Source organism: Schistosoma haematobium, chromosome ZW, assembly GCF_000699445.3.
Source record: "Schistosoma haematobium chromosome ZW, whole genome shotgun sequence".
Taxonomy (NCBI): domain Eukaryota; kingdom Metazoa; phylum Platyhelminthes; class Trematoda; order Strigeidida; family Schistosomatidae; genus Schistosoma; species Schistosoma haematobium.
The window spans coordinates 7,527,624-7,540,568 of NC_067195.1; the positions used below are offsets into that span (position 1 = coordinate 7,527,624).

Consider the following 12,945-nt stretch of genomic DNA (forward strand, 5'->3'; position numbering starts at 1 on the left):
CATACAAGCGGCTAGCCCCTGCTTAAAAAAGACAGTGAGCTTCTGGACAAGGTTCAGAGAAAGGCGACTAAGCTGGTTCCCGGAATGGCGAAGCTTCCGTATGAATCTCGACTGGCCAAGCTGAACCTTTTCCCGTTGTCATATCGCAGAACTAGAGGCGACTTGATTACAGTCTACAAATTGCTTAGTGATAAATTTGCACCTAATATGCCCTCATTTTCCTTGTCTTCCAAAACAGAGAATTTACGAGGACACTCCAAAAAGGTTCATAAGCCAAGAACAAATTACTTGTCAGCTGACTATCGACTTTCCCATCGAATCATTAATGAGTGGAATTCACTACTTCAGCACGTAGTTGAGGCTCCATCCGTCGACTCTTTCAAAAGAAAGTTGGATCAACTGAGAGACCACCATTGCCAGGACTAACATAGGCCATCGAGCCTCCTGTCCTTCCCAAACTGAAACTGAAACTGTAGTTTGAGGTTTGAATACGTGTCCTTGTGTCCATTTTTTGAAAGTGTTCTTCCCCACGTTCTGTAAGCCCTGGAATTTAGTGGATATGTTATACACATTTTTACTCCACATTTATGTTCACTAACAACTGTTCTCACGTAGCCACACACTATTAGACAGAAAAGACAGTTAGTGAGCAGTTGCTTTCTAGTTTCTAAAGGTTATCCAGACGATAACGGACGGGCAGACGATAACGGACTTACCTTTAACACTTCAAAGTGTAAAGTAGTCCATCTGCGACATGTTGCAAACTACAGTTACAACTTAGGAAACTCCTCTCTAGTAGTATCCCAAGTCGAAAAAGATTTAGGAGTCCTGGTGCCCCATGATTTGAAGTCTTACGCCAACTGTGACAAAAATGCCTTCCGAGCAAACCTTGCACTGGTAACGTTGAGGCGCATTTTTGGCCAGTTTGACGGAAGAACTTTCCACACAATCTTCAATAGTTTCATCCGTCCCCATTTAGAGTACGGAAACATAGTACTCCCCCCCTCACTCCAAAAGGATAAGGTCACTTTGGAGCGTATCCAACGGCGAGCCACGAAATCAGTTCGAGGACTCAAATCTAAGCCTTACGAAGAACGCCTCCGTTCACTAGACCTTTACCCATTAGAATATAGGCGTCTTAGAGGTGATTTACTAATGGCTTATAGTATTCTTAACACTTCTGGACATCCTCTTAAACACCTACTTAAGCTTAGTTCGAATAATAACCTAAGGGGTAACACCCAGAAACTGTAAACACAACATAGCAAGACGGAATGTAGACACAATTTCTACTCCTTAAGAGTTGTCAAAAGCTGGAATTCGCTGCCAGCCGAGCTAGTCCAAGCGACTTCTCAGGAGTCCTTCAAGAGGCAACTTGACCTATTCTTAAGGACCAAGGACAGCATCACATTATGATTTACCAATCTCTTTTCCTCTTTTATTGTTAACATACCTAGGTTCCTGCCTGGAGGATTTGGTGATCCCCTGCTACTAGACACGGAAGCCTGTTAAGCGAAAGCTTCTTCTATTCCGTCCACAACCATTTGAACCGGTGTTCGGAGATTAGATTGAGAATACCTATATTTCCTTAATCTGTATTGTGCTTATTAACGGTTTTCGTTTTTCTCCACAACTTCCTTCCTGGCAGTTTGGCAGGCCTCTCAGATTTATGTAGATTACAGGAAGTTGTGCGACCCTTCAATTACAGGTTGGATTTTCTCCACGTTTAAAGACTAATCATAAAATGGCATACGTTTAAAAAGATTGGTGGGATATTGACTTATTTCTAAAAAATATTGCGTAGTGGTGTGCAAGTTGTCTCACCTCACTGTTTCAGTAGTACAGGACTGATATTGTGAGCACCTAATGTTGTATCTAGTCGCAAGGACTTCAGTCTTCATTATACTGTTCCAGGATCTGAGTGGTTTTTGCTTATATGATCATGTGATCGTCTGTTGCCTTTGTATATATTCAGTAGTGCTATTCGAGGAGTTAGGTGTTATTGTAGCATGCTTCATTTGACTGTCTGCTTGGCATGATTGTGTAGGAAAGTAGTCAATAAAGACCTGTCATTTCTAAGTAGGTGAGGAATTCGTTGCTCGTCTCGAGAGGGATTATTATACTATGTTCCTTGGTTCCGCCAAAATATTGAACTCACTAGTGCATGCGTTTCTGGTAATGATTGTTGGATAAGTGGGTTTCGGAGGTCCAGTTTTATCGTTTTCCATAATATCTTCAATAACCCTGGTTGGTACTGCAATAGGTGACGACGCAATATGAAAGGAAGACGATAGTCCATCATGACTTGATTACCTACTGCGAATGACTAGCTTCTAGTTGAGAACGTCCATGTCAAAACACTCAGTGAATATCGATCACACTACGATAATATTAAATGTAGTCACAAGCCAGATGCTTCATACGCCCGAGAATCCTCTATGCCTTCACTAGAACGAGACGAACCAAGCGACTGTTTAGGAGTATCCCCATCACGCTCCGTGACCAACTGCGTAATGGGGCTTAACTAGAATGTATAACCCAGTGAGTAACACACGCAACCGAAAAAGGGTTCTTCCTAAAACCCGTCATTCCAACGCATGAAGTAATCCTCGACAAGTTACACACCAAAGAACAAATACGCAACAACGGGTTTGTCCTATCTGAAACACTCAACATACGTGTCCACACCCCACTTCTTAGTCAGTTCTAATAGGAAAATCAACAACCATGTAAGTACTCATGGTCTGCCATCCTTTGCATGAAATAGTGACCAGATCGTACACTAACGGATTAATTCGTTTTCACTTTCATTTGCATTACCTTTCCATACCTCGTGATCCACCCGTGATTGTCTGTTAGCATTAGACTTCGAAGATACCCCTCGAAAAATGTATAAATTAGCGAGATAAAAACGGAAAATTTATAAGGGATTTAGAATCTATGGATTTGTGGAAAGACAAAGAATGGATGCGCCTGCTCCATTTTAAGCGATTTTGACCCATGTCATTCAATTCTAACCATTATTTGCGATAATCATATGGACCTTAATCAGGTAGTCTGTACCTATTAAAATGGTTTCCAACTGTCATTGACTTCAGTTAATTAGTTTGCAATTCGATGTAAACATCACACATTTAAGCTCATGGCTATTCCGAATAAAAATGTTTACATCACCCTACTACACAAACCGGAATTAAATTTCAAAATAAGGGCTCAGAACAGTTCTCAGTAGCATATATAAATATCATAATTAAACTTATCATTGTTGAAACGGAAATGTCCGCAAATAGCTGCTATTTCCTCACTAAAAATTCGTTGGTTGATGTTGACTGATAATTTTTTACTCATGACAAGCAATCATTTATTTGAAACATGGAACGCTGATTGCTAGTGACTTTAAAACTCACCTGGTACATATCTATGTAAAAAATCCTCGTTTTATTTATGAACCAGATGTTTTAGGAAGTTTATGTGGTAAGACTACCGAGTGACGTTTTATTTAATGCTAATAAATTATATTACCATCATGCCCCCAAATGCCCTGGTACGGCCGAGAGTGGGGAGAGTCCGCTCTCCCTCACGAAATACTCTCACACGGCCACGCGTATACAGACTCTGCTAGGGAAGTCCCACTCATTGCCTTCTCACGGCGGGGGTGTTGTTTACGAAAATGAGAGAACGAAAAGCGAATGTCCGGCGCTTCAACCGGATCCCAAACCAATGGTGCACATGGGCTCTAGTATCCTGCGGGAACAAATAGCGTATGAATCAATCGTTGGTCACCGGCTGCCATGGGAATGCATCTCCTCACGATGCTCCACTGCCTTGTGGATCAGACCTTTAGGTCAAAGGCTCGAGATGTGGCCCTCTAAGAAAACCACCTGCTTCGTTTTGGGCACCCGGGCAGCATCACAGCCCACACACAAATAAAATGAAAGTGATGATATTTACTGAAAATTCTATTCTCACTTCGATTCACAGTCAAACAATTCACATTATTATTATTAATATTTGCTACGTCATTTTCTCATTCTTTTATTCCCACCTTATGTATCCTTATTTTTCGACTTATACAGCAGCTCACCTATGGTGGAAACTCAGTTCTATCTAAACGTTCTCGAGTCACTGCCTGGTTGAAAATTGTATGCTACCACCAAATATGAGTACTCAAGCAGTTTTTCTGAAAATACGTGCACCATTCAAATTGGCTGCCTTCAACGTTCGCACACTTATGCAGGTCGGACAACAGATAGGGCTGGCTATGTCTTAATATCGACGTTTGTTGTCTATCCAAGATCCGTATTTAAGACTATAGTGAAGTACTAAAAATTCGCTCTTCATCTGTCGCTTCGAAAAGCTTGTTTTGCGTGCATTTATCCGGAAACCCTGTGGCATCTTCGTCTGACCTTGCTGGCATTGGTGTCACACTAATCGCTAGAGCTGAGGCAACATTAACCGATTGGATCCCCATTAACAGTCGGTTTTGTGCTGTTAGATTAGAAAGTTCCATCGAAGTGAGAAGAAATTGGCGTGAGAAACTATGTCTTTTCGTCATCTCCGCCTATGCCCCGACAGATTGCAGCTCGGATGCAATCAAGGATGAGTTTTACCACCAGTTAACTGTTCTTCTCCACAAAGTGCGTTCGACAGATATTGTAGTACTAGCCGGAGACTTGAATGCTCAGGTCGGGCATCTAGGCACAGAAGAGGATCGTTTAGGTGGGCGATGGGGACTCGCTGGTTGCAGGACAAATAACGTGGACCGTCTACTGCAACTGTGCACAGACCACAACCTGTTTCTGGCTAGCACTAACTTTCGGCACAGTCATCGCCGATGTGCCACCTGGCGTCCTCCCTCTGCATCTCAAGCCTGATCGCATCGTGATCAGCTACCGCTGGCGTGGTTGTGTACAAGACTGCCGCTCCTTTTGGAGTACCTATCTGGACTCTGACCATGCCCTGGTCTGCGCCAATCTTACCTTACTTTTCAGTGGACAACGAAGTGACTGCCACCAACGGATTGATGTTAGCAATCTGGTTGCAACTTCTGTTGCTAGCAAGTATCGAACCGAGCTAGCTGCTAGGCTAGCTACCATTCCACCGAAGAGTATAGATGAGCATTGGTTGCAATTGCATGACGCCATGAAAATGGCGGGAACAGTCAGTTGTGGGTTTGCGAAACGTCCCGCTTATAAGCACTGGGTTTCTTCTGGTTCCTTACAACTCATTGAAGCCCGTCGGTCTACTCCGGCTGACCGTGAGTTTGACCACAAACGAAGGATGTTACGTAAGTAAATTGGGCAAAGCTTGCGTAAGGACCGAGAAGCCTGGTGGTCGAAGCGTGCTAATGAGTTGTAAGCAGCAGCTGCATCTGGTAACAACCTGAAGCTCTTCCAACTCATCCGAGCCACTGGCAGCAAGAAGTCTGGTGTGAGCGAAACCATCTGTGAGAATGACGGGATGCCAATCACATTCTGGAAGCAGCTCTGATGGATGTAAGTAATGGTGGTGTGGATCTGTCGCCTGGGGAAAGACTTCTCGACCTTGAGTATGCGAATGATATTGTCTTACTGTGCGATAATGTTCAAGCCATGCAATCCGCACTTAATCAGTTGGCAATCAATGTCCGTAGGTATGGTATGTGCTTTGCACCTTCGAAGTGCAAAGTACTTCTACAAGACTGGCAGGGTTGTAATCCTGTACTCACCCTACATGGTGAGCAGATAGAAGTAGTCGAGAAGTTCGTGTATCTAGGTAGCTGCATAAGTGCTGGTGGGGGCGTGAGTGATGAGATCAATGCACGAATAGTGAAAGCCAGAGCGGCTCCTGCCAATATGGGCCACCTTTGGGGCCTTCGAGTTGAGGATGTTAGATGACTCTCTGTGTTCGATCATCGTTGTCTCCGAAGGATTGCTGACATCCAGTGGCAAGACCATGTCAGTAATGCAGAGGTTCGGCATCGTGTGTTCGGGTACAGAGATGATAATTCAATTGGTGTCACCATCTTGAAACACCGACTTCGGTGGCTTGGATATGTTCTCCGAATGTCGTCCCAGAGAATTCCACGTCGTGCATTATTTGCCGACTCTGGGACTGGTTGGAAAAAGCGGAGAGATGGTCGGTGTATGACATAGTGTCGTGGTATGAAGGAAAGCTGCAAAGGACTGGCTTCTGTCTTTCCTTCACGACTCCCTGGTTGGGGTCTGAGAGATGGTGCTACACAGTGGCTAGAGAAGTTATCAGATATGGCTCAGAATATAAGCCAGTGGCGATCCTGCTGTAACCTTCTTTCACTTTCTTTATAAAAAGTGGTTGTGTCTTCCTTAACTGGAAGATTTCTTCTGGGTGTACCTTCCAGTTTCCCCCATTATTATTATTATTATTATTATTATTATTATTATTATTATTAGTAGTAGTAGTAGTAGTAGTAGTAGTAGTAGTAGTAGCAGTAGCATTATTAGTATTAGTATTATTATTACATTACCTCACACTAATCTGGTCGTCATTGTTCTTTTTTTCTTCTGCGCTCCTTACCTTCTTTTTTCCTCTTGCCATTCTCATTGTTTCGTGTGGCGCATATATATTTGGCGACCTCTTGGTCCAATATTTGTGTTCAAATAAATAAAATAAATTACATTTTGCGGTCTCTTTAACAATTAGAGGATCTAATCTTGCTTCTCAGTCTTTTTCTTTAAGGTTTCATACCACCGTAAAATTTAACTTTTTTCCGTCTTGTGTTCTTTTTTCTTAGATTGTTCTATGTTTATAGTTTTCTTTCGGCTGTGTTTTGTAAACTGTGTATATCCATCCAGAAAACACTAAGTGATTGAATACTTACAAATTTTGAATAAATTAAAATTTCTGATCATGCCAATTCGTAAAGAAACTACACGTCATCATCTTAGAGATATAATACACAAGGAAAGGATTCAAAAAGCAAAAGAACGTAGAATCAAACGGAAACAACGAAAAGAAAGTGGTGCACCGGCAGGAATTCCTCAAACTCTTGAATCACTTAGAACAGTTGATGAAACAATCGTTCCTAAAGATGATGAAGAAGTTGTCATTGAACATGAAACGGTATGTTGTATAAAATAAATTTTTAGATTTCTCTAATCTAGGATGAGTTTTCATCTATTTTTAGTGGAGAAATTACTCCTAAAATTTTGTTGACTCATTCTGATCGTGTTTGTCCTAGGACAATCGGATTTTGTAAAGAACTAAGTATGGTAAGTATTGCTTTACATTGTGAAATTTTTTCACTTAAGTTTCTAACTTTATTAGTTTCCAACATTTTAAGAGGGGAAGAGTAAATAAAACTACTTTTGTTCTTGCATTTTTGTCGATCATCATGAAGACGTATGTGCATTCATGAGTAACCCAAATTTAGTGATTTATATTTCTGAAGTTCAGTTTAAAACTGTGTAAATTTATTGATTTTAACAACTTATAATTTATTTATTTATTATTTATCTTAACACATAGATATTGGTACAACGAGGCACCAAATACATATACGCCACACAAATCTCATTTGATATGTGTGAGGGCTGGGATACTACCCGGGTGCCCAAACCGAAGCAGGTGGTTTTCTTAAGGGGCCGCACCTCGAACCTTCGGCCCAAAGGTCTGATCCACAAGGCAGTGGAGCATCGTGAGAAGATGCAGTCCCATGGCAGCCGGTGACCAACGATTAGTTCATACGCCATTTGTCTACTCAGGATACTAGAGCCCATGTGCACCATTGGTTTGGAATCAGGGTTTTCCAAACCCCTAGGTGGACCCTCCATGTCCACCAACCCGGTTAAAGCGCCGGACGTTCGCTTTCCATCCTCTCAATTTCGTAAACAACACCCCCGCCACGAGAAGACAGTGAGTAGGACTTACCTGGCAGAGGCTATATACGCGTGGCTATGTGAGAGCATTTTGAGAGGGAGAGCGAACTCTCCCCACTCTCGGCCGTACCAGGGCATTTGGGGGTAATTAATTTACTAAATAAACTACCAATAAACAATTATCTACGTAAGATATTGCATGTCTGTTGGCCGGATATCAGCAACAGCCCTTTGTGGGAGAGAACAAACCAGTTTCTAGCTGTAGAGAAAATTAGAAATAAACGCTGTAAGCGGATAGGACATACATTACGGAAACCATCAAACTACATCACAAGGCATGCGCTAACTTGGACTCCTGAAGGGAAACGAAAAAGAGGAAGGCTAAAGAACACACTGTGCAGTGAGTTGAAAGCAGACATGAAAAGAATAAATAGCAGCTGGAAACAATTGGGAATGATTGTCCAGGACAGAGTTGGATGTAGAATGCTGGTGAGCGGCCTTTCCTCCACTTGAGGTAATAGGCATAAGTAAGATTACCGATACACGTTGATTGTAAGCACTAATAGTTACAAAATTTAGTTAAAGGCACATTGTCTCCGAGCCACCTGATATATAGATAGTTTTTTTCAGAAAATCTATCATTTTATTTTAACTAACATTGTTTCTAATTTCATATATAAATTATCAGGTCATTCCAAATGTTCATCTTGTTGCACGTTGGCATTTACCTCTTAAAAAAATTATCCCTATGGCTATTGAACGTCAATTCACTTGTTTAATAATTGTTAATGAAGATCAGAAAAAAATTAATACTCTAATAGTTAGTCACTTACCAAACGGGCCAACAGCTACATTTCGCCTAACTAATGTGTTACTTCGTCGTGAAATGCGTTCAGCTAAAAAAGTCAAATATATTGAATCGAATATAATACCACATTTGATTACTACACGTTTTATGACACGTCTTGGTCTACGTACTGAACGTATTTTAAGTTCATTATTTCCTAATGAAAGTCGTTTACCGCCACAACCACATAGTAGAACAATCGTTTTTCATAATCAAAGAGATTATATCTTTTTTCGACATTATCGTTATATACATCGTGATACAACTGATGTTCATAACGATGATGATAATGAAAATGAAGGTAAACATAATACAGAACATATCGCAATGAATGAAGTTGGACCAAAATTCACATTGAAATTACGTTCAATTCAACTAGGTACTTTCGATAGTCAATATGGTAATTATGAATGGGTTCGTAAACGAACAGAAATTGGTAGAAGTCGGCGAACATTTATCTTATAGTTGATAAATAGTATTTGTCTATTGTAAATATAATTATTTATTAATTCAATAACATGTTTGTTTATTTATTCCATAAAAATAACCTATTTAGTCTGCAAATAGATTATATGAGAAGTTAAAAATGTGTATTAATTAGTGTTCGGTTTTAAATATAACTTTAGAAAACTATCCATTTCTAAATCCCAACTACCACCCCTTATCAACTAGTAATAATAATGACCTATAATTCAAACCAGATATGAAAAATTATTTAACAAATGCGCTATAGACTCAACTGCCTGGTTACAAATGCTTCGTTTTTTTATTGAAATCATGATCCGATTTAAGTTAGACCACCATTGAAAACGTAAAAACACTGGATGACCGTTTACGTCTCGTCTTTACTTTAACAATATTACTAACACTTTACAAATAAGTTGTAATAAAACGTGCCTGGTGTATTTATTAAAACTCAAAGACACTATTCAATGCCGATTTTAGCAGTATTGATTTTAATCTACCAGATTAGAGTAGAAGTTCTGATATATGTACGCAGAGCTCCAAGCATGTAATGAACGAGAACACAGGCTGGGGACAAACAATAATATTTCAACACAAAATTACAGAATATCTCGATAAAATATAATAACGATACATACATATCCCATCAATTGTCTCAAACTTCATTGCCACAACAGTTACTCTATTCCCGTTCTCTTCGATCTCAACCTTCTGATGCTAGGTATTCTACTTCTGAGGTGTGTTATATATTACTTATGTCGACGTAAGAAGCATATCGAAATATTGTATTTTATGGTAACGGATCCATTTGATATGTCTTAGTTTATTTTTCAGAAATAAGGTCAAGGTATCTTATCACGTGAAAAGTGACTTTTAGAGTAAGTCGTCATCATTTTAGTAACTGCAATAGTAACAATACCTAGTGAGTTCTACTGAAGAGCGAAACTACTAGCTAGACGAAATAGCAATCGATCCCAGTCCGTTGATGAAAAATTTAGTTGTCCGTTTCCTAATATCAGACATACAGACGTTCCCGCTTCACTCCATTCAAGTAAATAGATGTCACACTCCAAGACTCGATATCGAACTTCGACAAAATCTTAGGGATATCACAACGTTCAAACCGTAGTTTGGTGACTCATCCATTTTTCTTTTGATTTTAACGTAACCATGATTTTTAGTTAAAACTACCTTGAGTGAATGCTTCGGACATCCAACATTGCCTGGACTCTATATATTGCTAACAGTAAATATGTCTTAAAATATGAAGAACGTGTGGAGCTCCAACATGTGGTTTGAAGCTTGGTAGTAGTAATCTGGAGTTGTTAATCCTGTAGTGCATATACAGCTGTTTAGGTTTGATGGCAACATCCTGAAGGACATAAATTGATAGTAAACATAATGGATGGATATGCTGACACGTTATCACTATCTACAATTTAGATAATGCTTTTGGAGAATCTATACAAATCTATTATTCTTACTAATTTAGGTACGTGACCAATCCTTTTCTTTATCCTGCACACATTCTTGAATGCAAATCACAACAGATGCACAAATACTTCAACTATACTATAAAGCTAAACTTAATGAGTACACTCAAACATCACTATCGAAAAAGTATATTATACTGAAGATCATGAACTTAACAGGAAAGTGTTTAACTGCAAGACAATTGACGATAAATTTACAAATGTCAAATAATTTCGACGTGATTAATGAACCCTTATATGTAGAATTATCCATTAGAGTAAGGGAAAGAAAATGTCAGGATTACGTTTTACGGGTTGAGTTAGTGTCATGATTTATGTTTGTCACGACCTGACATCAACTATTATTCAATAATACTTTTCCACCGTTTACTACACACACTTATGAGAGTTAGGGTTGAGATTTTAGTTAGCGTGGAAAGAAACCGTTTAGCAACACAAATACTCTTGAATCAGATCAAGCACTCCGAAATCGTCTACTTCTAATCAGGAACATGTTTCCTATAATTCAGTATAAACACGATGTCACACTCATAGTTTGGTTACATTAATTAGCTCAACGCTATCAGTATAATACTTTTATTATACTGTCCATTCTATAAAACTGACCGAACTAGATAACTTAAGAATAAGTAAATGTAATTATTGTTTGTATTTTCGCTGTATAAATATTAAATACTTGGCGTCTATTTTTTGTCAAAATATTCGTTCTACTAATGACATATATTCGTATAAATACTTGGAACATTGTATTCTTATATTGTCGTTTATACGTTTTTGTTTTGGTTCAAAGACTATTGTTGTAGATATTACATTCTTTAAATTATTGTTCATTAATTAAAGACCTATTAATCAGTTTATTCTTTAACTAATGGTGTTGGTATGGATAAAATCTAATGTTTTATTCATACTGTTGTTTCATTAGGAACCTGTCGTATATATATCTGCGTACGAACTTCTTTTTCTGAATAGACACTAGGTTGGAACGAGTTAGATGACCAACAAGTTTTATTTATTATTTGAACACATGAATATTGTTACAAGAGAGCGCCAATATATATGCGCCACACAAAACAATGAGAATTTGAAGAGAAAGAAAAAAAAGATAAGGAGCGTGAGAAAAAAAGGAACAATAACGAAGGGGATGGTGTAAGGTAGTGTAGTAATAGTAATAGTAATAATGAGGGAACGGAAAGGTACAATCAGAAGAAATCTTTCAGTTAAGGGAGACACAACCACTTTTTATAAAGAAAGTAAAAGGTTACAGCGAGATCGCCACTGGCTTCTATTCTGAGCCATATCTGATAACGTCTCTAGCCACTGTGTTGCACCATCTCTCAGACCCCAACCAGGGAGTCGTGAAGGAAAGACAGAAGCCAGTCCTTTGTAGCTTTCCTTCATACCACGACACCATGTCATGCACTGACCACCTCTCCGCTTTTTCCAACCAGTCCCAGAGTCGGCAAATAATGCACGACGTGGAATTCTCTGGGACGACATTTGTGGAACATATCCAAGCTACCGAAGTCGATGTTTCAAGATGGTGACACCAACTGCATTATCGTCTCTGTGCCCGAACACACGATGCCGAACCTCTGCATTACTGACATGGTCTTGCCACTGGAGTCAGCAATACTTCGGAGACAACGATGATCGAACACAGAGTCTTCTACCGTCCTCAACTCGGAGAGGCCAGGTTTCACAAGCATAGAGCAAAACTGCTCTCACCGACGCGTCGTAGATCCGACCTTTTACAGCCAGACTAACATCACGAAGGCGCCAAAGGTGGCCCATATTGGCAGGAGCCGCTCTGGCTTTCACTATTCGTGCATTGATCTCATCACTCACGCCCCCACCAGCACTTATGCAGCTACCTAGATACACGAACTTCTCGACTACTTCTATCTGCTCACCATGCAGGGTGAGTACAGGATTACAACCCTGCCAGTCTTGTAGAAGTACTTTGCACTTCGAAGGTGCAAAGCACATACCATACCTACGGACATTAATTACCAACTGATTAAGTGCGGATTGCATGGCTTGGGCATCATCGCACAGTAAGACAATATCATTCGCATACTCAAGGTCGAGGAGTCTTTCTCCAGGCAACAGGTCCACACCACCATTACTTACGTCCATCAGAGCTGTTTCCAGAATGTCATCGATAGTAAAGTTAAAGAGGAATGGTGAGATTGGGCAACCCTGCCTAACCCTACTGCTCGAGTGGAACAATGGAGAGAGGTGATTGTATGCCCTCACTCTGCCTGGGGTGTTTGTATATAGGGCTTTTCGAATGTTATTAAACTTC

At 39.9% G+C, this 12,945-nt stretch overlaps 1 protein-coding gene across 2 annotated transcripts; it reads left to right on the forward strand.

Annotated features, from left to right (window-relative positions):
• The first annotated feature begins 471 nt into the window (after positions 1-471).
• On the forward strand, positions 472-12,858 carry RPF1_1 (Ribosome production factor 1). Of its 2 annotated transcripts, XM_012945408.2 has the most exons (4): positions 472-536; positions 6,752-7,080; positions 7,122-7,229; positions 8,524-12,858. In XM_012945408.2, the coding sequence occupies exons 2-4, from the start codon at positions 6,868-6,870 to the stop codon at positions 9,145-9,147; spliced, it is 945 nt and encodes a 314-aa protein (XP_012800862.1). In that variant the 5' UTR covers positions 472-536; positions 6,752-6,867; the 3' UTR covers positions 9,148-12,858. The 2 variants fall into 2 exon arrangements, with proteins under 2 accessions (XP_012800862.1, XP_051070265.1); XM_051210290.1 differs by lacking the exon at positions 472-536 and having other exon boundaries at positions 1,108-7,080; positions 7,269-12,858.
• The last annotated feature ends 87 nt before the right edge of the window (positions 12,859-12,945 follow it).

Excerpts from the sequence above, each read along its gene's own strand:
- RPF1_1 (XM_012945408.2), top strand. The coding sequence starts at position 6,868 with ATGCCAATTCGTAAAGAAACTACACGTCATCATCTTAGAGATATAATA. Across the intron at positions 7,081-7,121 it reads TTGTCATTGAACATGAAACG|GATGAGTTTTCATCTATTTT; the intron begins GTATGTTGTATA and ends TCTCTAATCTAG. Across the intron at positions 7,230-8,523 it reads TTTGTAAAGAACTAAGTATG|GTCATTCCAAATGTTCATCT; the intron begins GTAAGTATTGCT and ends ATAAATTATCAG.